This window comes from Bactrocera dorsalis, chromosome 3 (assembly GCF_023373825.1).
Source record: "Bactrocera dorsalis isolate Fly_Bdor chromosome 3, ASM2337382v1, whole genome shotgun sequence".
NCBI classification, from domain to species: Eukaryota; Metazoa; Arthropoda; class Insecta; order Diptera; family Tephritidae; genus Bactrocera; species Bactrocera dorsalis.
The window spans coordinates 83,124,957-83,152,919 of record NC_064305.1 but is presented as its reverse complement, the minus strand read 5'-3'; the positions used below and the strand labels follow the sequence as shown (position 1 = coordinate 83,152,919).

Here is a 27,963-nt window from a genome sequence, read left to right as displayed (position 1 = left end):
CTCAAGAGTATGAAAACGAATTTTGAAGAAGCCTTATTTGTTCAAAAAGCAGATCTTTATCATAATCGTATTTTTAACTTTCGCTAATGTGACGTCAGTAACTATTAAGCAGCTGAATATATACTAGATGAATTATGGTTTGCACGATTAAAGAGTGATGATTTTGGCTGGGAACACGAAGAATGTCTTGAACAAGTCTTGCTTCACCCGCTTTATAGCTTAAATCTTGTCCCTTCTGACTGCCAACGCCCGGCTGCATTGTTTAAGAATAATAAGCTAGAACAATTAAACATGATTTCTAAATATATTGGATAGTCGAAAAAGAATACTTTTCGTATTTTGTCAGTAGATGTCATTGCAGTGGTATATCTCTATTGATACTAATCACATTGTGTCACACCATATGGTGCTGGAAAGGTGAGATTTTAAACTTCATTTAACTAGAAAAAAATTAAACTCGGGGAAATTGAAAAAAAGTTACATCTGTTCAAATATGAGTGCAAATAATGAAGAAATTCGCTTTATTTTGAAATTTTTGGATAAAAAAGGGAAGAATGCCACGTAAGCCATCAATGAAATGACGATGCTGCCTCAGTTCGTGTAGCACAATAAAGGTTCGCTCGCTTCCGTTATAGAAAAAAAAATTGTTAATAACAGTAGAATAATAAAAAATGATTTCAAAATACATAATCTCGTATATATATATAGTGCAGTTCACTATTAAACTCGTAATCCCTAGCGACCATACATTGGAACCCAAACAGCAGCCAACTATATAAATATATATGTATGTATAATCATATAACAAATAACACCAACACAGCCGTTTGCTTACCTATACATATGTAATGCATATGTACATAATATATGTAGCATATTTGTATGGGAGAGTCGTGTGCTTTCGCCGCTGTCAGTCATTGATTTACTGTTGTGGTCAACACACGTCTGCCTGCGGTTTTCTGGGTCACAATTGATTGCGTTGACCGCCTTTATTCGCGCCTAGTGTTTACCCAGTTTATTGTGCAATTATTGTAAAAGTGGCGCCCGTTAACGCGAAAGTGTACTCTTTTCTACTAATTACTTGTTAGTTTTCGGTTAATAAGCTTGTCAGAAAATCTTCAAAAATGTCGCGAGCAATTGGCGATCGTGAGTTTTTCAACAGTCTCATCAATAATATTGACGACATTTTTGGTATGTTTGTATAAATAAAAAAAAGTTACTAAAAATGAATAAAAAGTATAATAATTACATGTGTAAGCTTAAAATCGTACCTTAAAATGTGTTTGTGTGGGCTATGTGTATGGGTCTTTTTTAGGCCTTCCACTTTTAAATTGTATGTAAACTTTCCGAACGTTTTTATTGATTAAAAGTACAAAGTCAATTATTTATGAATATTTAAACAGACTTCAGTTTGTTGTGTTGTTGAGTGCTTCAAACTAGTAAAATATTAATTCAATATTTAGTGGCATGAGCTTTGCAAGGCTTGTTCCTAGTAAGTGTCGTCTGAGAATTTTGACCAAATTAACAGCGGTGCACTAACTTCTTGCAAAACTTATAATATACCCTAATTAAGTGCAGTTATGTATATGAACTTTGTATTTAAGGGTTCTGGAAAAAATACATTTATACATAACATTTACTGTAGTATTATTCAAGGTATTGAGCATCTGAAGCTTTAACATGTTCCCAGCTTTCCCCAGCAATTTGTGTGTTCTATCTGACTTTGCGGTCAATTATGAATTAAGCCAATTTTTAATACCCTTTTCTGATCTGAACCGTATTCCAGTTAGTGTGTTCTGTATCGACCGAAAGAAATGGTAGACAGATGGGGTAAAATCTGAGCTAAGAGGTGGGCGTAACTGGGTAGTTTTACCAGCAGTTTTTCAAATAAAGATTAACGCATTCCGTTGTTTTCTACCTTTTTAAAGAGAAAAACACAGAAACTTCAAATTTAATGAGGAGTGTTCATTATCATTCGAAAGAACATTCTTTGGCATTAATTTTTTGAAGATTATCTCCTTCGAAAGTTGGCTGCGGGTATGACTCAGATAGTCCCTACTTTGAGTTCAATTTTCGATGACTCGTTCGAGCATTTCGGCGAATGACACTCTGGATGTTTTGCTCCAAGGCTTAAACCGAAGCAGGGTTGTTCGCATATACTTTAGACTTTGAATATCCCCACAGAAGAAACGTTGTGATATCACATGGTGAAATTATCTGCTCAACGAAGTAATCTCCCAACAAATCCATTGGTTGATGTGATGTGTGGGAAGTTCAAGTAGCTCTTTGTTCCAAATGCGACAATTTTGCTTTTATGGGCCTCATCGCTGAACAAAATTTGGCTCAAAAAGTCGGTTCTTCTTGGATCTGGAAAACGATCTGTTTAGTACTAAATATTATTTTACATCTACTGTCCACAGACACTAGCAGTGAAGCCAGCTCATAGACTAAGGGAATCCACCCTAGTCGTCTGTAATAGGTTATTCTAAGATACTTAATAAGCTGCTGTTTCTACCCAATACCACGGATTTTCGAAATCCTATAGATTTTAACTTAAATTCAGTCCCAAGAGTGGGAAAGGGTGAGATGGGCATGGACACAGAGGTAAACATTTATACGGCTGGATCCAAAATAGGCAAGAGGGTAGGAAGTGGTGTCTCACAATTAGTTGCTAGAATCGTTTTTTCGACTGGCAGACTACTGCAGTGTCTTTCAAGCGGAGTTCAAAGCAATTAAAGAAAGTCTTGCTGTTCTGTAGATAAATAATCGAAAAACGTATTATGGATATACATAGCTGAATTTTGGTGGAGTCAATCCCCAACTTGCTCAATAAGCAAGTGGCTTAAATGAAACATAGGTCGCACATGCCATCTATTAAAATTTAAAAGAAAGAACATAAAAACTCTTCTAGGAGTGCTAAAACGTCTTTGATTCACAGACATGCCAGCAGACTGAGAACACTATACAGGGACTGCAGTAGCAGTGCAAAAAGTATAAGAAGAAAATACAACTTTTTTGCGAATGCAAAGCTTTTTATAGGGAAAGAGTTTAGAATTTCTTGACAGTGCTTCCGAAGTTACACAGAAAAACTTTGGTATTTATAACTTTCATCAAGAATATATTGTAGTTAGAGGATTTTAATCCCGGTAGTTTCACAACGGGTGTTCTGTGTTTTCAGAAATTTTTTCTTCCCACCTACTTACCTTAGTGATTGACATTTTATCAATTTCTTCGATGATTTTATTTGAACTTAAAATTAATTAACTTTTGTTCATGAGAATAATTTGATAATTTGTAATTCGTTTCAACATAGTTCATCATGACATATATGATTTTTTCATCTTAATTGTGTAACGCTTTTGATTGTTTCTTGGATTAAAGCATATTTTTAGATCTACACTTTGCTGCTTTGACAAACTTCGTCTGCACTTTTTCAATTTAATTTTTCTTGTTTCCGTAAGTATTGCTCTTTCGTGTAAATGTTGCTTATTTTGCTTAGTATATGATGAAAACAAATAGCAGAAAATAACCGCTCATAAATTTTACTTTCTCCCTCATCGGCGCAACAACACATGTACCCTCACACTTTGTTTCTATCTCTCTCTCTCTCTATCTCCATAACTCGTTTCAACAACTGCATACATTCATCGCACCTCCAACAAACCACAAAACTAACAACCTGCACTAGTACCAGATGATCTGCACAGCTCGAGGCGACAACTGCAAGATGTCGACATTAATCGGACACTCGAACGTTGCTTCAGCGTTATCGAAGAGTCGAGCAAAGCGTTGAGTGGTTCGGCAGCCTCGGCGCTGGCGCATCGTAAGCCATTGACTGCCTCGACGCTACAAGTGTCGGTCATAAGCTATTTGAGTCGCTTTCTAAAACGTAGCGTCTTCGAGAAGATACGCTTGCGACAAACCCGACTCGATCACAATCTCTTCGATGTTATTTGGCCTTCAATGCGTAAGACTTCGAAAGTGCGGTTACTAGAAGAGGATATCAGTTGTGGCGTCATTGCGCCGGATTTCGATGTGTACGTGGTCTTTCAGGAGTTTCTCGTGCCACTCATCAAAGATATGCATTGCATGAGTGTGAATGAGGACTTTAAGCCACATCCGCGTATTGCCTTCTTTCCCATGGAGAATGCTGTGCGACTCAATACGGCCGCCTTTATCTTCGATGACGAATCAAATCTGATACAACGTTGTACCGTAGAGTGTTCACGCAACTTGGAAGATTTCGAGTTGCCCGTTAATTTGACAATTGGACAAGTGGAACAGGCCGAACGCATGATCATGGGCAAAATATTCACTAATCATTTTGTTGAGGCTATTGGCGAAACTGAGTCGGGCAGCTATTATACATTGACGGAGATATTGGAGGAGAACTCCGAAATATATGCAACGCTGCAGAAGTTGGGTCTCCTGATACCGCTGCTGGATATGAAAGACACAGTGCAAAGTGCCGAGTCGTTGGCTTTCAATGGCAGTCTCTGGCCCTATGGACGTGGTGTATACATTAACTCGGCGAATAATTTGGCGCTTTGGCTAAACTGTCAGGAGCATTTGCGCGTGATCTCTACATCGAGTGACGCGAATGCCGCCAATATGGGTGTGGCATATACGCGTGTGGGACGCGTTATCTCGTTTCTGGAACGTGAGCTGCACTTTAAGGAGAGCTATTTTTTGGGTTATCTGCAAGCACGTCCAGCCTACTTGGGCACGGGCTTAAAATTTACAACCACAATCAATCTGCCAAATTTAATGAAAGAAGTGGACAATTTGCGTCATCTGAGCTCGGTGCGTGGTTTGAATCTGATTACGTGCGCGACGTCTAAGTCGGATGTACAGTTAGTGAATATGCAGAGCTTGGGTGTAATCGAGTATGTGCTCTTTCAGGACTACTGCACAGCGGTGACCAACATTGTATCGCTGGAGAAGGACATGTCTCTGACGAACTCGAAGCACATCGCCTCGATGTTGGTGAAAATATTTCGCCGCAAAAAGAACAGCCTAGTGGAGCGCAACTAGTGCTTAAGTAGTGGCGTGTGAGAAGTAGGAGAAGAAGGAGTGGAGTTTAAGTAATCAAGCGAAGCTAAACAAAATACCAAAACTAAAATATGTCATCATAAGTCATTCAGATATGCCAAATATGAAAATACATACACCAAAGCATTACAAACCTACAACATATTATTACATTCTACAAAACATAAAGACATCATTTTCTCTCGTCTTTGCTATTCATCCTCGATAAAACTGTAAATATGATTGCATTACGTATGCTAAATTTGAATGCTTTCGATTGCGGCGCATCCCTAATACTCGTACATACTTCTGAGACTTTGTGGGTTCTGAACACTTGCAATACAACAAACTCGGGTTCGTACATTTTCTTTTTAACTCATAACACATTTATTAGTCGTCACTCGTGTGTCCTGTGTCTTTGTTGTGATTTTTGGTTTTTTAGTGCAAAAAATTGTGTTTAGTATTATTGTCCAAGTACAGTTTTTTTCAGTTGCCATTTATTTTTTTTTTTTATTTCTCAAGAGTTTTTTCACGGTCGTTGAAAATTTGCTTCTGATTCTAGAGTTTAGTTTCTCGACCGGGGTGTTATTGCTTGTTATTTTGACTTGAGTGTTATGCTTGCCATTATATGGTTGCCTCATAAGATTTCATCGCGCTTCATATGTGGTTTCATTTGTTCTGTTGCCTCTTAGCTCTGTTAGTTTGCACGATTTTGACCATTTAACTATCGCTATACAGATAATGGTTCTTTTTGGTGGCTGTTTTACAATAAAATTTTAAACTTGTACAATTTAGTTTGAATATTGTTATCGTTTTATAACAGTCGTTTCATCACTTAAAACCGAACGCATCGAAGATAAATCCGCATTCGGCTTGTTGACCATTAACGTTAAATTTATCCCACTCCAGATTTCTATAAAGAGAAATAATGAATAAATAAATAATTAAAAGATTAAATATACACGAAACACCGTTAAGAACACCACTTACGGCCGAGGTTATTTTCATCTAAATCTTTCATATTTAGAACAGAAAGCTTTTGTTTTAAGTGTGTTATCGTTAAGGCCCTCGGGCATGTTTCGTCGAAAACTAATAAAAAAAACGATTTAAATTAATATTCGTCCCATTGGTCCATAGCTCAATGTTCCAGGCTAATAACCGATATAATATTACTTATTTACATAGAGTCATATGTAGAAATTCATGCTAGTGAGGAAAGATCTCTGAGTGCCATTCACTTTAGAATGACCAAAACTATTCTTTTACATATGGAATAGACACGACTTTCGGTCTTAGATCATCCTCTGGGTATCCAAGCAGTATCCGCTTGAAGGCTTCCATTCAAAGAAAATATTATATACATAGTTTCCGAAAAGTTTGTAATCTGAGACGATCTGTGAAAGAAGTTCTTCTTTTGTTTCATTATTCTAAAATTTTAACTAAGTCCACTCTTAAAAGACCAGGTTTTTCGTTACGAATCGAGTGATGTTTCTCATTAAATATGAATTTCGTTTCATTAAATTTCATAATATAGTTATTAAATAACGTTCTCGAATCCTGAAGACTGAATATTTTGCAGTTATGTATACAGACCCCATTGCCTTTGAAAAAATTTTTATTTCTATAATCCTATATCCTAAAATGATTATGATGACTACTGCCGAGAAAACAGTTCGTGGCCAAATAAAATTCCAGGTTCGTTCCGTTTACATAGTCCCACAAAAGTCGAAACGGTAGTTTTCAACATCGTCACGGGGGTTAAGAACTGTACCGACACTGATTTTTTTAAAGCTATATGGCTATTCATGGCTTATACGCGGCAAGGGAATTTACTTTGCGAGAGTTTGTCCGAAATAAATAATAAGCTCTCATAAAAGTAAGTTTTGTAGTGAGTAAATTACTTGAAGTACTGGAACTTAAACTAAATTCTAAACTGGTTTCCTGATAGCGGCAGCAAAATCAGTTTGTTAGAATGCAGGGACCAAAAATCCCACTGTCAGGTAAGCAGTTATAGACACCCAACTGGGTTAGGATATTTAGGTTAGATTACGTCCCTGATTCACCCAATATGAAGGGAATCATATTTAGACGGTTGAAAAAAGTCCTCTGTGAAACCAGATATTTAGAATATTAAGTGCATTACAATTTCCCTTTCGATAAAGTGCTTTGAACCTATCAGAAATATGCTAAGGTATTTTATTTTAATTTCCTCTAATTCACCTGGATGTCAAAAATTATGAGATCAAAGGTTTTTGATTTAGATGCTTCTATCTCATCCACATTTCATGCAGTTGGTATCCGGCAAAAATTTCAATCTTACCGCATCAATGCCATTCAGGCAGCTTCCAGTTGAAGCTCCTATAAATAGTGATAGAGAAACTTTGTTTAGGAGCACACCAGACCTTTTACGGTGGACCTTCAGGCAGCAGTGTCTTGCGGTTGTGAAGTTGCTGGTATCTGCCCAGAGATTGCCGAGTTCGCCTTTAGCACAAGCATTTGGTAGAGAACCGCAAGAAGTCAATCGAGCTTCTAACCATTCCCATTATGCAGATAGTGAGACAGAAGTATCTGGCTTAGCAAGTTTATCATCCTTGCAAGGCGATGTAGGACACAACTAGACTTTGCAAAATATAATTTGTAGAAACTAAGAAACTAGTTCAAGGAAAGTTGGTTTTATTCGGCAGAAGTCGATAGAAGATGTTTTTATTTTGAATTTCGAAAGAAAGTTAATTGCACAAAATCCTATCTAATGCAATTCATCACAGTCGTTGACAGATAATTTAAATTTTATAGAACGCTACTCTCTCTTTTCATAAATTCAACGAATCTGGTTAGCAGAAGCCACTCCATTGCACATTTTTCTTCCAAAAGAGGTTTCGTTAATTTTCATTCAATTCGCTTTTTCAAACTAGAATTTCAACTTACTTAAATAAATATTGTAAACGAATTATTTTAGTGCTAAACAACACATTTAGTGCAACTTTCATTCAATTGCAGGTCAAGCTGAAAATGCCAGCAGTCAAATGAACCCCATTTTCAAAACGGAGCAAGGCAAATATTTGGCGAACAGTGAGTTGGCATAATAATAAGCACACTTGGTAATATTCATACGTTTGCTTACACTTTTCAGATCTAGCAGATCCGCTCATTAAAGCGCTTACGGAAATCGCCAACAAACGACCCGAGGACCCTGTTGCATTTCTGGCTAATTATCTGCAAAATTATCTACACCAGCGCGATCCGACAGAGACGAGTAATAGTGGCAAGACAAATTCCACCGCGACAATAACGTCCCACACGGGCATGGTACGCCGCACCGGCACTGGTTTGCGTAGTGCCAACAATATAAATGGCGATGCGGATCGCATTGACGAAGATCACATTTCGAATGCTGATGAGGACGAGGAAACGCAAGCAAATGTCGATGATCGCGATGAGCATGGACAAAGTATGCTCCATTTCGCATGCGCGCGTTCACATCGACGCGGTGCGCTAATGCATCTAATTGAGGAATCGAATGTCGATATAACATATCGCGATGAATTGTATCGCACGGCGCGTGATGTATCGCTGCAGGCGAATCAACCATCGAATGCGAAAGATATCGATCGTTATGTGCTATCGCTGGCTGTAATTGGTGAGTGCGAACGGTTGAGTTGCTGGGGGATGGAAGAGATATTGATTATTAGAATCAGAAAAGGTCAAGCAGAGAAAGGAAAGCATATATTTTCAGCGAAAAAATTAGGTCGTTAGAATAAAGTATAGATTAAAGACTGACGTGAAGATTGAGGTGATTGATAAAATCTAGAAGGTCATATAGAGAAGTGAATGGTAGTGAATGGATAGCAGATATTTCGTGCACCGAAGCCATATATGCCTTCAAAAAAAATTTCTCCGGAGAATGTAAGGTTACCTTGGACGATAATTCTTGCCAATATGTACATATATCTCCTCCAATATAAGATTTGCCAGACTAGGACCTGAATTTGATCGTTCAGTTTGTATGGCACAATATGCTGTAGTGGTTCAATATCTAAAAGAATATTGAATATTTTAATCTAAAAGTTATCGATTAATTACTATTTTTGCAGACAATGTTAAGTAATTCGAAATATTTTCGAATTAGGGAGAGATAGAGCTTAGTAATAGATAGATCAATAATAAAAAGATAAATAGCAAGAATAAATAGCTGAAAAGAAAGGATATTCGAAAATATTATAACAGAAAATTGAAAAGACAATCAAAAAGTAAAGGAGAAACTGCGAGTGTAAACCAGAATATTTCAATATTTCCAACGAAGAATTATCAATAATTTACTGTCATTGCAGGCGATGTTAAGCCATTCGAAATACTCGCTGTGGAAGGCTACGACCACATCGTCGACATTACCGACGACAACGAATTGAGTATAGTGGATATAGCTGTCGAGCGTGGACATGAGGAGCTAGCAAACTTTCTACGTAATCTACGCACATTGGAGGTAAGTTAATGTTGATTAAATGTGCTCTATTTAAGCTAACTTTCGTAAAACTTGCGACAGGAGCTGCGCGAAGAACTACATCAAATGATAAGAGATGGTAATGTCGGACGTGCGAAGGAAATCGTCGCAGAACCGAATGGCAAATGGCTCTTAAAAGCCAAAAACTATTATGGTAACTTACAATTTCAATACATAAAACGTCAGCAGAAAATATATAACCCTTTTCATTACACAACAGGACGCACAGCTTTGCACATTGCAGTTTTGAAAGAGAACGAGGAAGTGGTCGAACATTTTGTAAATATCTATCCTGACGCACTGAAAATCGGTGATAATGTGAGTAGTACTATTTAAAGGAAAAATGGTTTATTATATGGCAACCGCTTTTTCAGCTGGAACGCACTGTTTTGCACTATGCCATGGGCACGAACGCCATCGAAAGCTTAAGTCGCATACTCATACAAAAAGGTGCCAAGCGTACAACCAAAGATCTGAAAGGACGTCAGCCAAGTTATTATTTTATGAATAAAGCCGATATTTTGCGTTTGCAAGAGGAAGAGGAGGAGAACCGTTAAATACTTACAGTGCATATCAGTATAAATAGGCAGGGTTGCATTTTTTGATACCAAAGTGGCTTATTGAAATTCTAAATAGTCTAAAAATTTAGTTAGTTGGTATGAAGCTTAAATCTAAAAAAAAAAGTTTTATATATTGCAGCGAAAAGTATGTGGGAATTTTATCTGCGTACATTTGAATGGTAAATTATCATTAAATAGTATGGTAAGCAGTATCTCTAAACAAGCAATATTTTAAGAATATTTTCGGTATGTAGTGAATTACTAAAATCAAAAATTTTTTTAGAAATTTAAGTAACAAAAAATTTGTGTCAAATTATAAATGGAAAAATTAAGAGAAAAGCAAAAATTCGGCTCTGTTTTCAATAAAACATTGTAGATAAGTTTAGATCTAGGCTAAATTTTATCTGTGACACTGACATACATACACTTGGCACAAAAATTTCTTTGTTTATTAAGCGGTTTTACCGAAATTTTATAGACGATAAATTGTAGTTTACAAAGTAGTTGCAAATGTATAAACTATAGTTGCTAGCGAAAAGCATAAATAAATACATGAAATATTCAGTTAAAGTAACCTTTTTATTGTTGTGCATATAGTAATTAGTTTTAATAAGGGCAAACTTCAACTTCAGTTGTCTCGAAGCCATAATGTTCTTCAACACGAAAAAAACATTAACTTCGGCTGCACCAAAGCTAATATACCCTTCACAGGTGCATTTCTTTCAGTAACTATGTGCTCAGTTTGTATGGAAGCTATATGCTATAGTAATCCGATCTGAACAATTTTTTCAGAGGTTATATTATTACCTTAGGCAGTAATCTATGTAAAATTTCGTGAAGATACCACGTCAAAAGCGAAAGTTTTCCATACTACCCCTTGATCCTGATCGTTCGGTTTGTATGGCAGCTATATGCTATAGTGAGCCGATCTGAACACTTTTTTCGGAAATTACATTGTTGTCTTAGAAAATAATCTATACCAAATTTCGTGAAGATATATTGTCAAATGTGAAAGTTTTCCATACAAGAACTTGATTCCGTTTATTCAGTTTGTATGGTAGCTATATGTTATAGTGGTCCGATATCGGCAGTTTCGACAAATGAGCAGCTTATTGAAGAGAAAATGACGTTTGCAAAATTTCAGAACGATATCACAAAAACCGAGCGAATAGTTTGCGTATATTCAGACGGATAGACCAAAGTACAGACTGACATATGTAGGTAAATCCACTCAGCTCGTCGTAATGATATTTTATGAATATGTGCTAGCATGTCAGTGTACATGTGTTCGGCGGATTGCTAATATTTTGTTGACAAGAGCGTCATTTTGAAATGGGCGACGCATACGCTGCATATAATATAGTACTTTGAACTGTAAATGCGCAAATAAACATAGTAGCAGAAATAGGGAAACTGTTACTGAGTGCGATCTGATCGTGTTCTGCGAAGTGAGAGAAGAGATATGATTGATCCAGACGTTTCTTTCTGTGTATTTCAAAGGATTTGAGACAAGCTTAGTAAACATTGTTAAGGGTATTAGAACTAGTCATTACTATGAAAAATATTTTTTACTTTCCATCTCGGCGTCGGCTGACTCAACTAAATACACCGCAGAGATCGATTAGTGAAAACAGTGACCTGGCTCAGTCAGAAAACTTTCAAGTCTAAAATGTCTTCTACCAGTGATCGTTATATGATTGTTACAAAACTCTATATTGATATGTGAGAATCTCTTGATCCAAATGTAAGAGAACGGCGTGTCATTTATATAAGTATTAGAGGACCCGTCCACGTTTTACAGCGTTTTTATTATGGATTGCATACATGACACGTATCTCCTGTGTGAACGCAATAGGCGACACCAATATGGAATTCATCTATAATGAACGAAAAAAGAGTCCGCGTGTAAATGCAGTCTTAGCTGTATGTTATTCATCATCCCTTTGCGCTCTTGATAAATCGAAATAAATTTTTAATCCAACTGAGAGAAAGATAAAGAAAGAGAGAGTTTAGACCTGTTGTTAGTTCGAATCGCCACTTTCTAAGTTTTGACGCATCGTTTAACTGTTGTGGTTTAATCGGTTCTGGTTAGATTTTCGTACTCAAATTGCTGTGAAAGTAGAAAAATAATGTTGTTTTTCCATGCATCATCCTTTTGAATACACACCTGACGAAATGATTTAACAACTTAATAAATTTATGGTATAATAACACAGTTGACAACAAACTTATTTACTTTAAAGTAACTCTTAGTACTTGACTTGCAAAATAATAATACTCTTCTTCATTTGAATTAAATTATTAACTAATTCTGAAATATGTAAGTGGGGGCTTGAAATTTCTAAATATATTAGTTGTAATCTAAGGGGCTTTAACGCATACTTAAGATGTGAAATCAAAACAAATAAGTATATATAATAACCGGTAGGTAACGATTACACTCCATACAATCCATACAAATACACATATAATATGTATGTAGGTAAGTGTGACGTGAGTAAACAGAAATCTGTTCAAAACAGTTGAGAAGCAGACAGCTAAAGTGGCAAATAATTTGTAGATAAAATGCAGAAACTTAAAATAGATTTTTATAGCTGGCATATATTGTTGCTTACTGATAAAATAAATCACAAAGCAACAAAGGCAATCACAGTTCGATTATAGCGAAAGTGATTGCATCAGATATTCCCACAGAATTTGTACTTTTTTGATAATCAGGTGTTTCATAGATTTTTTAAATAAATTAATTGAACTTAAAGTGAACAAGCTGTATATTTATCAAGCTTATCGGGTTGTCACTAAGTGCCGGCGGTCGATAATATAATGGTCAAGTGTGCGCTCTTACGTTTGATGGATTACAAATATGTTTACAGTTGTGTGCTTATAAATAAGTCTTGATTTTGCTGCAAATATATATATATATTTATACCCTCAACAGGTTATCCGAAGTTTGCAATACCCAGGAAAATACAAATATATATAGAAAGGATCACCGTGATGAGCGGAGCTAATTTAGTCACGTTGATCTGATTTTATATAGGGGAACTAGTCTCTTAGCATTTGAGATATCGACCTAAATTTTGCACACGTTCTACTCTTCCAAGAAGCTGCTTATTTGTCAAAACTACCGATATCAGACTATTAAAGCATATAGCTGCCATATAAACTGAACGATCAATATAAAGTACTTTTAAGAAAACATTTATATTTGTGAAGGGTATTATACATAGCAATAGCGCAATCGAAGTTCACGTTTTTATTTGTTTTTAATAAACTCTCCATAGCTAATATCACAATAACATACGTCTGTTCAAATAGCCGATAGCTTAATTAAAGTAATTGGTATGCAAATAAATAATACTTCAGGCTTTGAAATGAAGGGAAACAGCTGTGAAAGGCGATAATATAACAAAATATTTGATACAATTGTGCTTATCAAATTTCAGATTTTTGTTTGCAGTTGCCGGCAGTAACCTGTAAATCATGATTAGTGATGGTAGCCACTAGTCATTACTATTTGGTGTGTGTGATCTTTGAGCAATGAGTTCTCATTTACGTTTTCAAATGTTACCACCTGTCCTAAAATCAAATTAGATATTTTTTTTTTTGGAAACCAAAATATGTCATAACGATTGAAAAGATGATTGTAGTATATAGTGGGTAGTCGAAAAAGTCTTTTCGTATTTCTAATCAAACTTCAACTTTTTCTTTTTATACAGGGTCCGACACTCGAAGTGTAACCAATTAAAAAAGCCATAAATTCGGTTTGAAAAATTATTTTTATTTATTTTAAAGTACAAAGTATTTTTTTAAAAGTACAAAATGTGTGAAAATACTTAATCATACATTCAGGACCAATTCACTTTTGCTCGATATGACCACGTTTTGCCTTAACTATGGCTTTGAGACGGTCAAAAAACAAATCGCAAGCTGCCCGAATGTGTCTTCCCGGTATTTTGGCCCACTCAGGGACAATGGCTTTCTTCAGCATCTCGAGACTGGTGTATTTTTTACTTCGGACCTTGCTCTCCAAAATGGCCCCGAGAGAATAATCCATTGGATTCGCATCTGCTGCATTCGAGAGCCATTGTGTGATCGTATTGAAGTTCGGATCGTTGTTTTTCAGCCATTCTTGGTTCACTCACGCTTTGTGAGACGGTGCTGAGTCTTGTTGAAAAGTCCATGGCTTACGACCGAAATGTTTGTTTGCCCACGTCTTCAAAGCAGCCTCCAGAACACTTTCCCGATAATAACGGGTGATTTTTTTGAGGTTAGGATTTTCATGCATTAGTATTTGACAGATCACGTGGGATTTCAGACATGGTGTCAAAGAGAAAGATGCTCAGTATGCTTTGACATTTCATCATGAATAGACTTACTAACGAGCAACGCTTGCAAATCATTGAATTTTATTACCAAAATCAGTGTTCGGTTCGAAATGTGTTTCGCGACAAATTTTGTTCAGCGATGAGGCTCATTTCTGGTTGAATGGCTACGTAAATAAGCAAAATTGCCGCATTTGGGGTGAAGAGCAACCAGAAGCCGTTCAAGAACTGCCCATGCATCCCGAAAAATGCACTGTTTGGTGTGGTTTGTACGCTGGTGGAATCATTGGACCGTATTTTTTCAAAGATGCTGTTGGACGCAACGTTACGGTGAATGGCGATCGCTATCGTTCGATGCTAACAAACTTTTTGTTGCCAAAAATGGAAGAACTGAACTTGGTTGACATGTGGTTTCAACAAGATGGCGCTACATGCCACACAGCTCGCGATTCTATGGCCATTTTGAGGGAAAACTTCGGACAACAATTCATCTCAAGAAATGCGTAAGAGTTGCCACCAAGATCATGCGATTTAACGCCTTTAGACTATTTTTTGTGGGGCTACGTCAAGTCTAAAGTCTACAGAAATAAGCCAGCAACTATTCCAGCTTTGGAAGACAACATTTCCGAAGAAATTCGGGCTATTCCGGCCGAAATGCTCGAAAAAGTTGCCCAAAATTGGACTTTCCGAATGGACCACCTAAGACGCAGCCGCGGTCAACATTTAAATGAAATTATCTTCAAAAAGTAAATGTCATGAACCAATCTAACGTTTCAAATAAAGAACCGATGAGATTTTGCAAATTTTATGCGTTTTTTTTTTAAAAAAAGTTATCAAGCTCTTAAAAAATCACCCTTTATGTTGCATTTACTTTGACGCCAGGTTTGATGAAAACAATTGGAGAGCGCTCATCTGCGATGACAGCGGCCCAAACTATTGTTTGTGGCGGTTGCTGCCTCCTGGTGGCCAACGGATGACTTAGATTCTCGTATGAACACTCGGCCAAGTAAATCCTATCATTTTGAGAGTTTACAGATGATTCCAGTGCGACAGCTGCGCGAACGGTGTGAAGTTGGTTACACTTCGAGTGCCGGACCCTGGGGGGCACAGTGCTTTTTGAGAGCAAGCGCTAGAAATGAGCCTACATTATAACAATAATTACTGCAGCTACGAGGTAGAAGGGAATAAGAAAACGGTTTTCTATTTTCTCTGTGAATATCCAGGCCTATCATAAACCGGAAACAAATTACTTGAAATCAGATACGAAACCTTGAATATTTTTCCGCAAAAAGACACGGAGTTTCATTGAGAGCACTAAATGATTTGAGCGCGGCGAAGAAATGGTATACATCCACAGAGAAGGCCGAAATCATTGCACTAGTTTACGCCATTTTTTCTTCAATTTGTGCGGTAGTTTGTTCTAAAAATTGCCTTGTTTCAACGCTGACACACTAGTGGTACTCTTTTATGCAAATAAGTATTCATCTTCTCTTGTCTGTGGTGTGGCACTGATGGAAAATAAATTGAAATAATTCTCGCTCATCTATTGGTTGATACTTGGCATTACTAAGCACTATTTGGTTAAAAAAAAAAACAATGTATTTTAACAATGTATTTTATCTTGGATAGTGATTGTTGATTAGTTTGCAAAGTTTGACTTATAAACCTATGTCGGGCTTTATCGGACGAGTCAAGTAAGAACACGTTTCATACCCAATATATCCACTTAAATCCTTCGAACGGACAATCGAGAGATGTCAAGCTCTGTAGTCATCTCTCTAATACGTGCCTGAGTATATCATTTATCCGGGGAATTTAATTACAATTTCCGAATGCTTTGTCACAATATACAATTATTTCCTGTATTCAGACTTTATAACGAATATGGCAGTTTGGAAAAACCCTTGAAATATTTCACACGCCTCTAAGTCTTGTGAGTTTTGATAGTACATGAAGCTCAGCTGCGTTTCTTCAACTGCTTCTTGCATGTTTTCCATACCATTCATAATTTATAAAAAAGTAAAAATCATTTCACCATAATAATTTTGTAAATTTTTGCCTTTAGAAAGTAATATAACACAAATTCGCCAAATGTTGATTAGAAGTAATTGCAAATCGGGAAATCCCATGGACTTTGTGCTTATAAATAATACAACCTACGCATTACGATTAATGAAATTTTATTTTGTGTTTCACTTTTACGAGCATTGATTCAGTTTTCACCAGTTGACTAAGATGTCAACCAAACACGTACATATAAATCTGACAGTTTAACTTTAAATCAAGTTGATTGTAAATATGTGGGCTGATAGAGAACAAAAAGCAGCGTAAATCATGATTTATTTGATTCATGCGTTCTGTGTGTGCCTAAATAAATAAAAAAACTGATAAAGTGCTGATAGCTAAATCGACGATATGATGCGGATATTGTATTGTTAGGGTGTTAAAAAGGCGCTGAGATTTGTAGATATGTATTCATTTGTATATTATATATGAATGTATGTATTTGTATTTTATATATTATATGTATAAGCATGTTATTTATTGACATTTCTCTTCGTACGCTAATTTGAATGTAATGATGCCTACACTAAACACTAATTTTTTGCTTTGGCTCCCATTCGATTACACGCTTAAGGAAAACCTGATAAGAACTGGTGCAGTTACATTGTTACTAGCGCAGTGCACTTCACTGTTGTTGAGACTGTTTACTAACTCCATAAGCACTTATATCTCTTTGTATACCCAGCTTAATAAGTTCAGTCTACTATGTATTATCGACGCGCTAGACGATTACAACAACTATAAGGAAAGTGCAATGATTACCCACATCACACCATAGTTTGGCGGGGATTAGTAGCCCATTCAGCACAATCAGCCAATCAAAGTACACACCCATATAGACGTGCTTATACACCTATAGCATTCATATATGAACTATATAGCATATAAATATTGTACGCATGCTCGATTGGATTTAGTTATCTCGGTCGTACAATGGTCGAGATTTTGATTTATATATTTAATAAATACCTGAAAAGATTGTTTTATTAGTAAGCGGTTGTAGGCTGAATTGGCTAAAAGAAGCTTCCTCATTTCTATTTTGCGTATAATTGGCGAGTTCGCGTTCAATTGCCTTAGCAGCTGGTTGGCAGTTCTCGCGTACACCAAATATACCCAGTCGAGGATAAATACGTTTTGGTTGGATTTGTTAAGTGTTTTGGCAAAATGACCGCTGATATAAATAAAGGTGAATAGCTAAAGTGTTTTTGAAGTGAACATTAAAATAAAATTTGAGTTTTCAAAATTCAAAAATTATTAAAAAATATTGAAAGCAGGTAGTTGAGCTGGACATACAGTTGAATAACGTTGCTTGTTGGTTGGAACTCCAAGGAAATATGTTATATGGGTACACTTTGTATAAACCTATTGGATAGAGTAGCCTGATTTTCTAATTAATAAGCGCTCATATCACTGTGAACAAAAAATACCCGGAAATTGTAAATAAAATGCAAGTTATTCAAATTCATCAATATTTATTTTGACGCCTTCAAAATAATCCGCACCAGATGTCATACACTTATGCCAACGATTTTTCCAGTCCTCGAAACGCTTTTCTTTTTGGCCTTCAGCGAATTTCGTTTTATCTTTTCGATCGACAGAAATCGGGTTCCATGAAGCGGCGATTTCAGTTTGGGAACAAGAAGAATTTACACGAAGCCAAATCTGGTGTATAGGCTGGTTGATCAATGTTATTCATTGCGTTTTTGGCTTTGGCTTTGTCGGGACGAGTCGAGCAAGAACGCGTTTCATACCCAAAAATATTCACCAAAATCATTCGAACGGACTCGCGAAAGATGTCTAGCGCTCTTGCTATCTTTTTAACACTTGCCTGACGATTTTCAAGCACCATATCCTTCAATTTTTTTAATATTTTCGTCAGTTGAAGAGGTTGAAGCTCGTCCAGAACATGGCATGTCTCAACGATCTTTCGACCGTCTTTGAGTTCTTTGTACTACTCGTAATCTTGTGTTTTTGATAAAGCCTTTTCCAACATTCGTAACGATTCCGTACACGAAATTTGGTTAGGAATACAAAACTTGAGACACATTTTTTTTTAAATTTTTATATCCATTGTAAAAATCGCAATGCACTACTGAGATGTACCGACTTAAACAGCTATTGTAAACAGTTAAATTAACAGATCGCGCTCATGTTTGGCATAGTAATTAAGGAACTTACTTAGCAAAATATATTCCTTTGAAATATCATTTACCCGGAGGATTTAACTACAATTTCCGGATGGTTTCTTGTCACAATGTACATATAAAAACAATGCCAAACCTCCAAGTATATTTTTGTCATGAAAATGAAATTTCCAACGTAGAAATTTTCGAGCACAATTTCCTTCAATTTTTTTATCGTTGAAAGAGAATTATACGAGTCGTAAATATAATTTCTCTTCAATATAAAAAACATATGTCGATATATTTTTGTAGATCAATGACGATAAGACTTAACGAACTCTGGGCAAAACCTAATTTTTCTGAACTAGCGTGACTCAACTGGCAGAATTAAAGTCTTTGAAATATTATTCCTATGAAGGCTTTGTTTCAGGTAGAAAAATTATTTGAATGCTTGCTAAAGGTCAAGAAGTTTATTGAGGGCATGTGTGGCTAGCTAACTTCTTTTCCGCCTTTTGTTCACAGAGTCAGTTTACCAAGCAAGTTAAGATAATCGAACAATTAATAACATTGTGATTATAGATTAACCCGTTTAGGGTTGGGCTGACAAGAAAGCTCTCTTTGGAATTGAACATAGCTCTGTGTGAGATATGCGCTATAGTTTTACTCTTAATTATCTAGCGTAATGTGAAGCCGACGTCTTAATATCTATATTGTAGGCGAAATAATATAATATGAGTCACTTCCCACTAAACAACGCATCCTTAACACAAGTTTTCTATTAATTCTATTAATATATTTAGTTCCCATTTTCTAACAAATAAATTCTTAAGAAGGTTGTACTCAACACAGAAGTAAATAGGTAATTCCATGCAATAAAAAAGCAATTCAGGAAAATACATAGAAATACTACTATATGTATATCGGCTAGTGTTAGATTACTTACCAAATTCTCATACAATCATATACTATATATTGCTAATACAGGTACAACTGACGCAACTCAAAGATAGCAAGTCCATTACTCGCCATATAAATCAGTAGTAATAGTAGCAATGTGATATAAAGCTTATAAAGATTAGCCGTAATAAAAACGTATTATATATTTTACAATACAACTGAAGTGGCAACCTTTGGTTACTGACCACAGGAAAACGTAAATCGTAATCAACGCACAGGTGTTAGTTCAAGTGAAAAAAAAAACATTTTTATTGATTTTCAATCAAATTTTCAACTACTATAGAATACATAAAAGCATCGAACAATAATAATTTAAAATTAACATTAACGCTTATTTTGTTATAATTAAGCTATATTAAATATTGTAAAATAAAACTAATTATCCTGCTCGCTTTCTAGGCCCGCTGCTTGGCCAGCGACATCTACAAGTCTTCCTGCTATTCACCTCGATTGTGGTGAACTATGTTGCAAAATTTAACGCCAGTGTTGCTGTGGTTGCCATGACAGATGCCGCAACGACGAATCCTGACTTTCCGGTAAGTAAAAAACACTTTCGATTACTTGATTCACAAATAACTTTCATTAATTACCGAACTTACTTTGGTTTTAGGAATATGATTGGACCGATTTACAAAAGCAATATATTCTGTCGAGTTTCTTCTGGGGTTACTTCATTACGCAATTTCCCGGCGGTTATCTATGTAGACGTTTTGGCGCCAAACGCACAATGCTTTTGTCAACGCTGGGCTCTTCAGTTATGGGTCTCTTGCCTCCGCTATGTGTCAGTTGGGGCGGTTGGGGCATCTACTGTGGTATACGTGTTGTCCAGGGCTTCTTTCAGGGTTTTATGTTCCCCTGTGTGCACGCACATCTCGCAGCATGGTGTCCGGTGAGTGAACGCAATCGTTTGGGTGCGCTAGCCAATACGGGTATCGAATGCGGTACGCTGCTCTCTATGTTCATAAGTGGCGTAATTGCGGCTTCTAGCATCGGTTGGCCGGGTCTCTTTTATGTCGGCGGTGGCGTGGGTTTGGTTTGGTGTGTCGCTTGGATCTTTTTAGCTGCCAATGAACCGAGCCAATCGAAATTTATTACAACCGAAGAACTCAATTATATTAACGCCGAAAAGACTGTCACAAAGGAGTTGGAGGCGGGCGAAGTCCAACGTAAAGTGCCAGTGCCATGGCGTGCTATTCTAACATCGCTGCCATTGTGGGCCTTAGTGATTGCACGTTCGGCGCATTCATGGGGTTTCTCGACGCTACAGGCGGAAATTCCCTCCTACATGAAGGGTGTACTTGATATGGACATGAAGAAAAATGCTTTCTACTCGGCGCTGCCATACTTGGCGATGTGGTGCATGTCTTATGTGTATCTGATTGTGTCGGATGTGCTGCTCAATCGTAATATACTCTCACTCACTGCCTTACGCAAGACATTCAACTCATTGGCACTGTGGGCTCCAGCTGTGGGTCTCATTGCTGTCGGCTTTTTGAATCAAGATCAAACGACCCTGGCCATAGTGCTGATGACTGCCAATGTCGGTGTAAATGCGGGTTCAACCATCGGCAGCGCGTTGAACACCATCGATCTGTCGCCGAATTATGCCGGCATTCTCATGGGTATCGTGAATTCAGCGGCTAATGTGATACCGATACTCACGCCACTGTTGGTTGGTGTAATAGTCACTGAGAATGTAAGTATTGAATACGAGTCATGCATTTTTGGAACTTTTCATTAATTGTTATCCTCTTTCGAAACTTTAGGAGAGTCGCACGCAGTGGCAAATAGTGTTCATCATAGCGGCGGCCGTTTTCTTCTTCGGTAATTTGTTCTACCTTATCTTCGGTAGAATGGAATTACAGCCATGGGACAATCCGGATTTCTTGCTGCCTAAAAGCGTGGTTGACGTGAAACCACCAGCGGAGAAGAGCGAAAAGTCAGAGCTGGATGAAAAACCCAGAAAAAGTATCACGTAAGAAGAATAGCCGTTAGTGTAGTAAAGTGTGTTGCCAGTGTCGATGTATGTAAATATGTTAATATAGAGTTAGTTGTAATAAATAACGCCAAATATTATAAGACAAAAATATACAAATTAAAAAATAAATGCATTGTTTGTTGTATTTTTATGTATTGCATTTTACGTTCAATATTTCCAAATTAAAGGAATGCCACCTGTTTGAAAATTTTAAGAAAACTTAGTGGAACATCTGAGCATACGTATGAAATGGGTAACCCATTGGAGGGTTCAAAATGTTATTTACATTTTTGAGTAGGGTTGCCAGCCGTTCAAAAATTGTATTGCATTAAATAGATAATACAAAGTTATTTTCAAGAAAATATATGTTAAATTAAAACGCTTCAAAAATGAAATTAATGTAATTTTGTTAGAAGGGATGCCACTCTTTTAGTTTTTTATACAATTAAATCGATTAAATAAATAAAAGTTTAGATAATAATAGTGTAATTTTCGTCACTTCATTGCATTTAATAATTCTCTATTAAAGGGATGCCACCTGTTTGAAAATGAAAAAAAAATCTTGGTGAAACATTCACATAAGTATGTTTCACATGAGTGACACATTGTAACGCTCAAAATGAAATTTACATTTTTGTATAAAGTTGCCACCCGCTCAAGAAATTTACTTGCACTAAATTACTAACACAAAAGTAATTAATACAAAATGTGTGTTTAATTAAAAAGCTTTAAAAGATGACACAGTTATAAAAGTTTTTAAAAAGAGTTGCGACCCTTTTTTGAATTTTTATATATGTAATTAAATTAATAATGTATGTATACATACATAAGTTGACATAATAAAATGAGCAACAAAATATAAAATAGTAATTCTACTTAATACTTTCAATTAAACGGATGCCACCTCTTTCATAATTTTAAGAAAACTTTTTAAAACAGTTAAGTATATGTATCAAATGGATGGCGCATTAAAAGGCCAAAAATATAATATAAATTTTTGTATATGGTTGCCACCAGTTCAAAAAATTTACTTGCATTAAATTTGTAACATAAAGCAATTATTACCAAATGTGTGTATAACTAAAATTTTTTAATAATGACGCGTTTAAAAAAAATTTCTAAAAAGAGCTGCCACCGTTTTTAAATTTTTATATAATAAAATTGGTAAGAAAATAAAATTTTAAATAATAATAAGAGCAACAAATTAAATTGGTTTGAAAAAATTTGAGATATTTCTGAACAGAGTTGCCATATGTGACCAAAATTATATATCACTTCTTTTTTTGTTTATATTATTTATTTTTCTTTTATAATTAAGATCCACAATTGACAATATTTTCGTGATCTAATACCGCTTAAACTACAGATCTATTGCCGAGAATATTGTATTTTTAGTAAAAATTCTTAGACGCTTAATTTGCTGTCAAAAGTACTGTAAATTTGTAAATACCGGACTGCAATTCATTGAACTTTCTACGATCAGGTTTAGAGAACAAAATTCACCTTAAGTGCCAAAAAGTAAACAAATTATTTGTTAGCAAAATAATGTTAAGCAATTTACTTTTGCCTAATATTTGCTTATGCCTTCGCTTATGACATGTCTACTACGTTGTACGGTTTATTAAAAGAGGGAATATACAATTATGTATATTTCGTTGGGCTACAAAGGGCGCAGTACTCGAACGTTCAATTACCATACGCTCAAACCGAAAATATTAACGATGAAAAAGTTGTGCTTTGAGTGCTAAAAACTTGACCGGTTAGTTATCGAGTATATCTCAATCAAATCGCATCGAAATCGAAATTTGAAAATTGCAATAATTGCTGGCCATAGAAATTACAACTAAATCAAATCAACACGCGATTTCAGTTCAGCACAATGCTATTCACCTCGATTTGATTACTCTTAAGCATTCAAATACATATTTCTAGTTATTACATTTTATAAATAATTTTATAAAAGCTCAAAGCGTGACTATGCATTGTTGTGCAGTGAATTCCAGTTGTCGCCAAAGTAAAACAGTTGTTGGCGATAAAAAATGCACGTGAAAATATAGGTCACTGATTTCAGTTATTTTAATTTACACAACATATTAACTGACTAATCAAAATCAAATTCAGCAAATATTTTTTGACGATTTAACATAGCAAAAAATTAGTAAACAATAGCTGATTTATTATTGAAAGGATGAACAGCTGTAGCCTAAAAGACACCTGGTTTAAAGCATATGAGTATGAAGTGAAGAACATGTTTGAGTGGATTTGATAAATTTGCTAACAAAGCTGTATATATACATATATCCCTTTATATATGTATATATATATCCCTGTATATATGTATATATATATAATATTTATGTATTTGCTTTAAAACAAATAATATTTATAAACCTTTTCTTAATGCTGAAATTATAAGGACTTTAAACTGTCTGAAGTTCAGGTACTTTCGCTCTTTATCACATTTTTTGTAATATCCGAGTTCTTTGAGTATTAAAAGTATTAAAAGTAATAAATATATATATATATATATAAATATCGGCAAATATATCTAAACCTTTTTTTATTAGGTATTTTATATTTTTGCAGTACATTCTCTTTCTAATACGCTTTTTACGTTAATTTGCTTTAACTCGTATTTCCAGCTGGACGCTCAAAGTGACTGAGTGAGTCGGCATTATTGCGAGCTGCTGCACTTTTTGAATAAAATAAAAAAACTCCAATTGCTGTAACTACGTATGAATTGGTTAAAAGATCGAAGCTGAAAATTGGTGTTATTAGAAAATTTAATTTCAGTTTGAGCCTGGAATCAAGAGACGAATGCAGCTTGTATAGAACTGCCCCGCGTAGTTAAAATCGAAGTGAAATTGAACTGGCGGAAATAAAAATATATATTTATTAATATAATTTTATATTATTAAAATATTTAATAATATAATAGTCTTTTTTAATAAATTTAAAATATTTTAAAAATATTTAATTATGATTGATAAACCGCAAGCAACGAAAATGAAATGTATGAAAATCTTGAAAGTGTTAATGTTAAAGTGTTAAGTTCCTTGTTAAAATAGGGCATGGATAACCTAGCTGACAGCCTTAATCCGACCTACAGTGTCTAATATTTATTTACATAGATGAAATAATGTTTTCATAGAATTTTTTTTTCAAGCAGGAATGTGATGAGATTTATTTATATTAAACAAAATATTGAACACACCAAGGAACAGCAAAAGAAATATAGAACAGTCAAAGTGATTCGGTGATACTAAGTGATCAAATTTTTGTTTATTTTAAACAAAATCACGCAGAAAAAACTTGATTATTTTAACTACATTTCAAAAGTTTCGGAGTTTTTAAGTGATCAATGATTTCTCTATACCAGAATGGAGAAGAAAATTAGGAGAATACTTCTCCATCTTCTTTACTGACGTAGACAGTGCAGTGTAGAAGTGCGTCCCGATCCTTCTCCACCTGATCTCTCCAACGGAGTAGAGGTCTTCCTCTGCTACCACCGACGGGTAGTGAATAGGGAACCTTCCTGGGCTGTTCCATCCTTTTCCATCCGAACAACGTGATCTAGCCAGCGCAGCTTCTCTTTATTCGCTGAACTATCTTAATGACACCCTATATCTCGTACAGCTCATCGGCGGTATTCAGACCATAAGTTTTCCGTAAAACCTTTCACTTAAACAGTCTTAAGAATGATTCATTAGTCGATTTTATTTTAGAAGAAGTATCGTGTATAAAGTTCAGACATAGCGGCATAGGAGCATTACCTTTTCGGGGTGACGAAGGCGGCTTTAAACCGACGAAAAGGCGGTGCGTGACGATCTTTCTTTGTTGTTCTTCAAGCAGGTAATTGATATTTGAACCTCATCATAATCTGACAAAGGATTCCTTCGCTCACTTTGGGAAATCGGATTCGCCATCTCCAGATGGTACACTTATCTAGCAGGCTGATAAGAGGTGCTCCCTCCATAACTTCGACCTTAACATTACGAGTTAGGCTGCCCGCTTTCTCCCCACTGCGACACGACATTCCTCTTGAACCAGCTGTTCTTTCGACCTTCACGAAAAGCAATGGTTCCGCTTGCAGCTGTATGTAAGGATGCCATTCCCTCAGCTTCCTCTAATCAATTTGAGTGCCCTCAGCGAACAGAAGTTCAAATCGAGTAGACAATTTTTTAACTTCCGGTTGTGATAATAGCTTCTCGCCGTCCCTGTGTTTGTTGGCGGACGTCTTTTGCTGTACAGAGGCGGGCGCGTATTTTCACTACAAGATTGGTCAGAGTCGATAGTACGTCCTGAGAGCTGACACACGTCAAGAACACTGAATACATGTCGTCCATTTATCACAACATGATCGTTCTCGTTTCCAACTTTTCGTTTCGAATTTTCTTTTAGTAGTACTACTACACTTTTAAAAATATAGCGCAGAAAGCTATTAACTCTTTGTGTTTCTATTTCCGCTTTCAGCACCATGTTTCGGGCAACGTCACGTACAAATATTCTTGCTATTCACGTCAATTATTGTAAATTATGTTGCCAAATTCAACGCGGGAGTAGCTGTGGTGGCCATGACCGATGCGGCGACTACAAATCCCAACTTTCCGGTAGGATTAAATAATTATCGCTTGACATATTTTGACATATTTATTTAATAAATATCCGTTTCTTTCCAGGAATACAAATGGAGTGATATGGAGAAATCGTATATACTGTCGAGCTTCTTCTGGGGTAATTTCATCACACAATTTCCCGGCGGTTACCTCTGCCGTCGTCTGGGCGCCAAACGCACGATGTTTATCTCAACACTAGGCTCTTCGTTATTTGCTCTTCTGCTACCGCTCTGCGTTAATTGGGGCGGTTGGGGCATCTACTGTGGCATACGTATCGTACAGGGACTCTTTCAGGGATTTCTCTTTCCCTGCCTGCATGCACATCTCGCAGCCTGGTGTCCGGTGAGTGAACGCAATCGGTTGGGTGCGCTAGCCAATACGGGTATCGAATGCGGCACGCTGCTCTCCATGTTCATAAGCGGTTTAATTGCGGCTTCGAGCATCGGGTGGCCAGGGTTGTTCTATGTATCTGGTGCCTTGGGTTTAGTTTGGTGCGTCGCTTGGCTGTTGTTAGCGGCTAATAAACCAGCGGAGTCAAAATTTATTACAAAAGCCGAACTAGATTACATAGAGGGTTCCCAGAATATAACGAAAAAAGTAGAGTCGGATGAAGTAGTGCAAAAGATTCCAGTGCCTTGGCATGCTATATTGACTTCATTGCCATTTTGGGCATTAGTAGTCGCACGTTCGGCGCATTCTTGGGGTTTCTCCACACTTCAAGCTGAACTGCCTTCCTATATGAAGGGTGTGCTGAATATGGATATGAAAAGCAACGCTTTCTACTCAGCGCTGCCATATCTGGCGATGTGGTGCATGTCCTATGTATATCTGATTGTCTCGGATGTGTTGCTCAATCGTAAGATGGCCTCACTCACGGTTATACGCAAGACCTTCAATACGTGCGCCTTTTGGATACCGGCTACTGGTCTTATATGCATTGGACTCCTCGGAGAGGAGCAAAAGAATTTCGCGATTGTTTTAATGACGATAAGCGTTGGCTCGAATGCTGGTGCTACAATTGGCAGCGCGCTGAACACTATCGATCTCTCGCCGAATCATGCAGGCATTCTTATGGGCATCGTGAACTCAGCCGCTAATGTGATACCGATACTCACGCCGCTGTTAGTCGGTGTGCTGGTTGAGGATGAGGTGTGTAGAAATGATTTTGTTAGATGTGAAAAAATTATTAACGAAAAGTTTTTATTTTACAGCATAATCGCGTGCAGTGGCAGTTAGTCTTCATAATAGCGGCCGTCGTTTTTGCTTCGGGTAATTTGTTTTATTTGATTTTTGGCAAGATGGATCTACAGCCATGGGATGATAAAGATTATTTATCGAAGAAATGGGAACAAAATTCGGAGCTGCCGCACAAAGTGCTTAGTGGGCATGTGTTTGCGGTAACGGCGATATGTACACCAGCTGCAACCAGCTGAAGTGAGCTCTAAGGTTATGGATGTACATTTTTGTTATATAATTTCTTATGCATATGTGCATATGTTAAATCAAGTTATACATTGTGAAAAAGAAGAAATTTTAAATAAAACGAAAAATATTTAATTTATTTTCAATATATATTTTGTCGTCTTCAATGTAATCTCCACTACTTATAATACAATTATGCCAATAATTTTCCAGCCCTCGAAAAACTTTTCATAAGCACCTTTTGTGATGGCCTTCAGCTTCTTTAGCGAATTTTGTTTTTTTTTCTTCGATCGATCGACTGAAAACTGGTTCCATGGAGCGGCAATTTCATTTTGAGGAACAAGAATACAGGGCCATATCTGGTGAATATTGTAGTTAATCAATGGCTG

The 27,963-nt window shown here is 36.3% G+C and overlaps 3 protein-coding genes across 22 annotated transcripts in view; all 3 read left to right on the top strand.

The window, feature by feature from the left end:
• The window catches only part of LOC105226272 (arginine kinase), a 53,460-nt gene extending 42,797 nt beyond the window's left edge, over window positions 1–10,663 (top strand). For 15 of the 20 annotated variants that reach the window (XM_049452938.1, XM_049452951.1, XM_049452932.1 and 12 more), the window contains one exon: window positions 3,689–5,271. In XM_049452938.1, the coding sequence (XP_049308895.1) occupies window positions 3,689–5,034 (1,346 nt within the window). In that variant the 3' untranslated portion in view covers window positions 5,035–5,271. Of the gene's footprint in view, window positions 1–822; window positions 1,192–3,688; window positions 5,272–8,028; window positions 8,101–8,161; window positions 8,669–9,359; window positions 9,512–9,571; window positions 9,684–9,749; window positions 9,848–9,903 lie in introns of those variants that run through there. The other 5 variants (XM_049452945.1, XM_049452944.1, XM_049452943.1 and 2 more) reach the window with 3 other exon arrangements.
• A 6,735-nt stretch (window positions 10,664–17,398) lies between these two features.
• Window positions 17,399–21,666, top strand: LOC105226241 (putative inorganic phosphate cotransporter). Its single transcript, XM_011205070.4, has 4 exons — window positions 17,399–17,664; window positions 19,958–20,094; window positions 20,169–21,254; window positions 21,325–21,666. The coding sequence occupies exons 1-4, from the start codon at window positions 17,643–17,645 to the stop codon at window positions 21,535–21,537; spliced, it is 1,458 nt and encodes a 485-aa protein (XP_011203372.1). The 5' UTR covers window positions 17,399–17,642; the 3' UTR covers window positions 21,538–21,666.
• A 2,538-nt stretch (window positions 21,667–24,204) lies between these two features.
• Window positions 24,205–27,726, top strand: LOC105226240 (putative inorganic phosphate cotransporter). Its single transcript, XM_029550197.2, has 4 exons — window positions 24,205–24,549; window positions 26,010–26,146; window positions 26,216–27,301; window positions 27,364–27,726. Exons 1-4 carry the CDS (start codon window positions 24,516–24,518, stop codon window positions 27,583–27,585), a joined length of 1,479 nt encoding a protein of 492 aa, XP_029406057.2. The 5' UTR covers window positions 24,205–24,515; the 3' UTR covers window positions 27,586–27,726.
• Window positions 27,727–27,963: the final 237 nt, after the last annotated feature.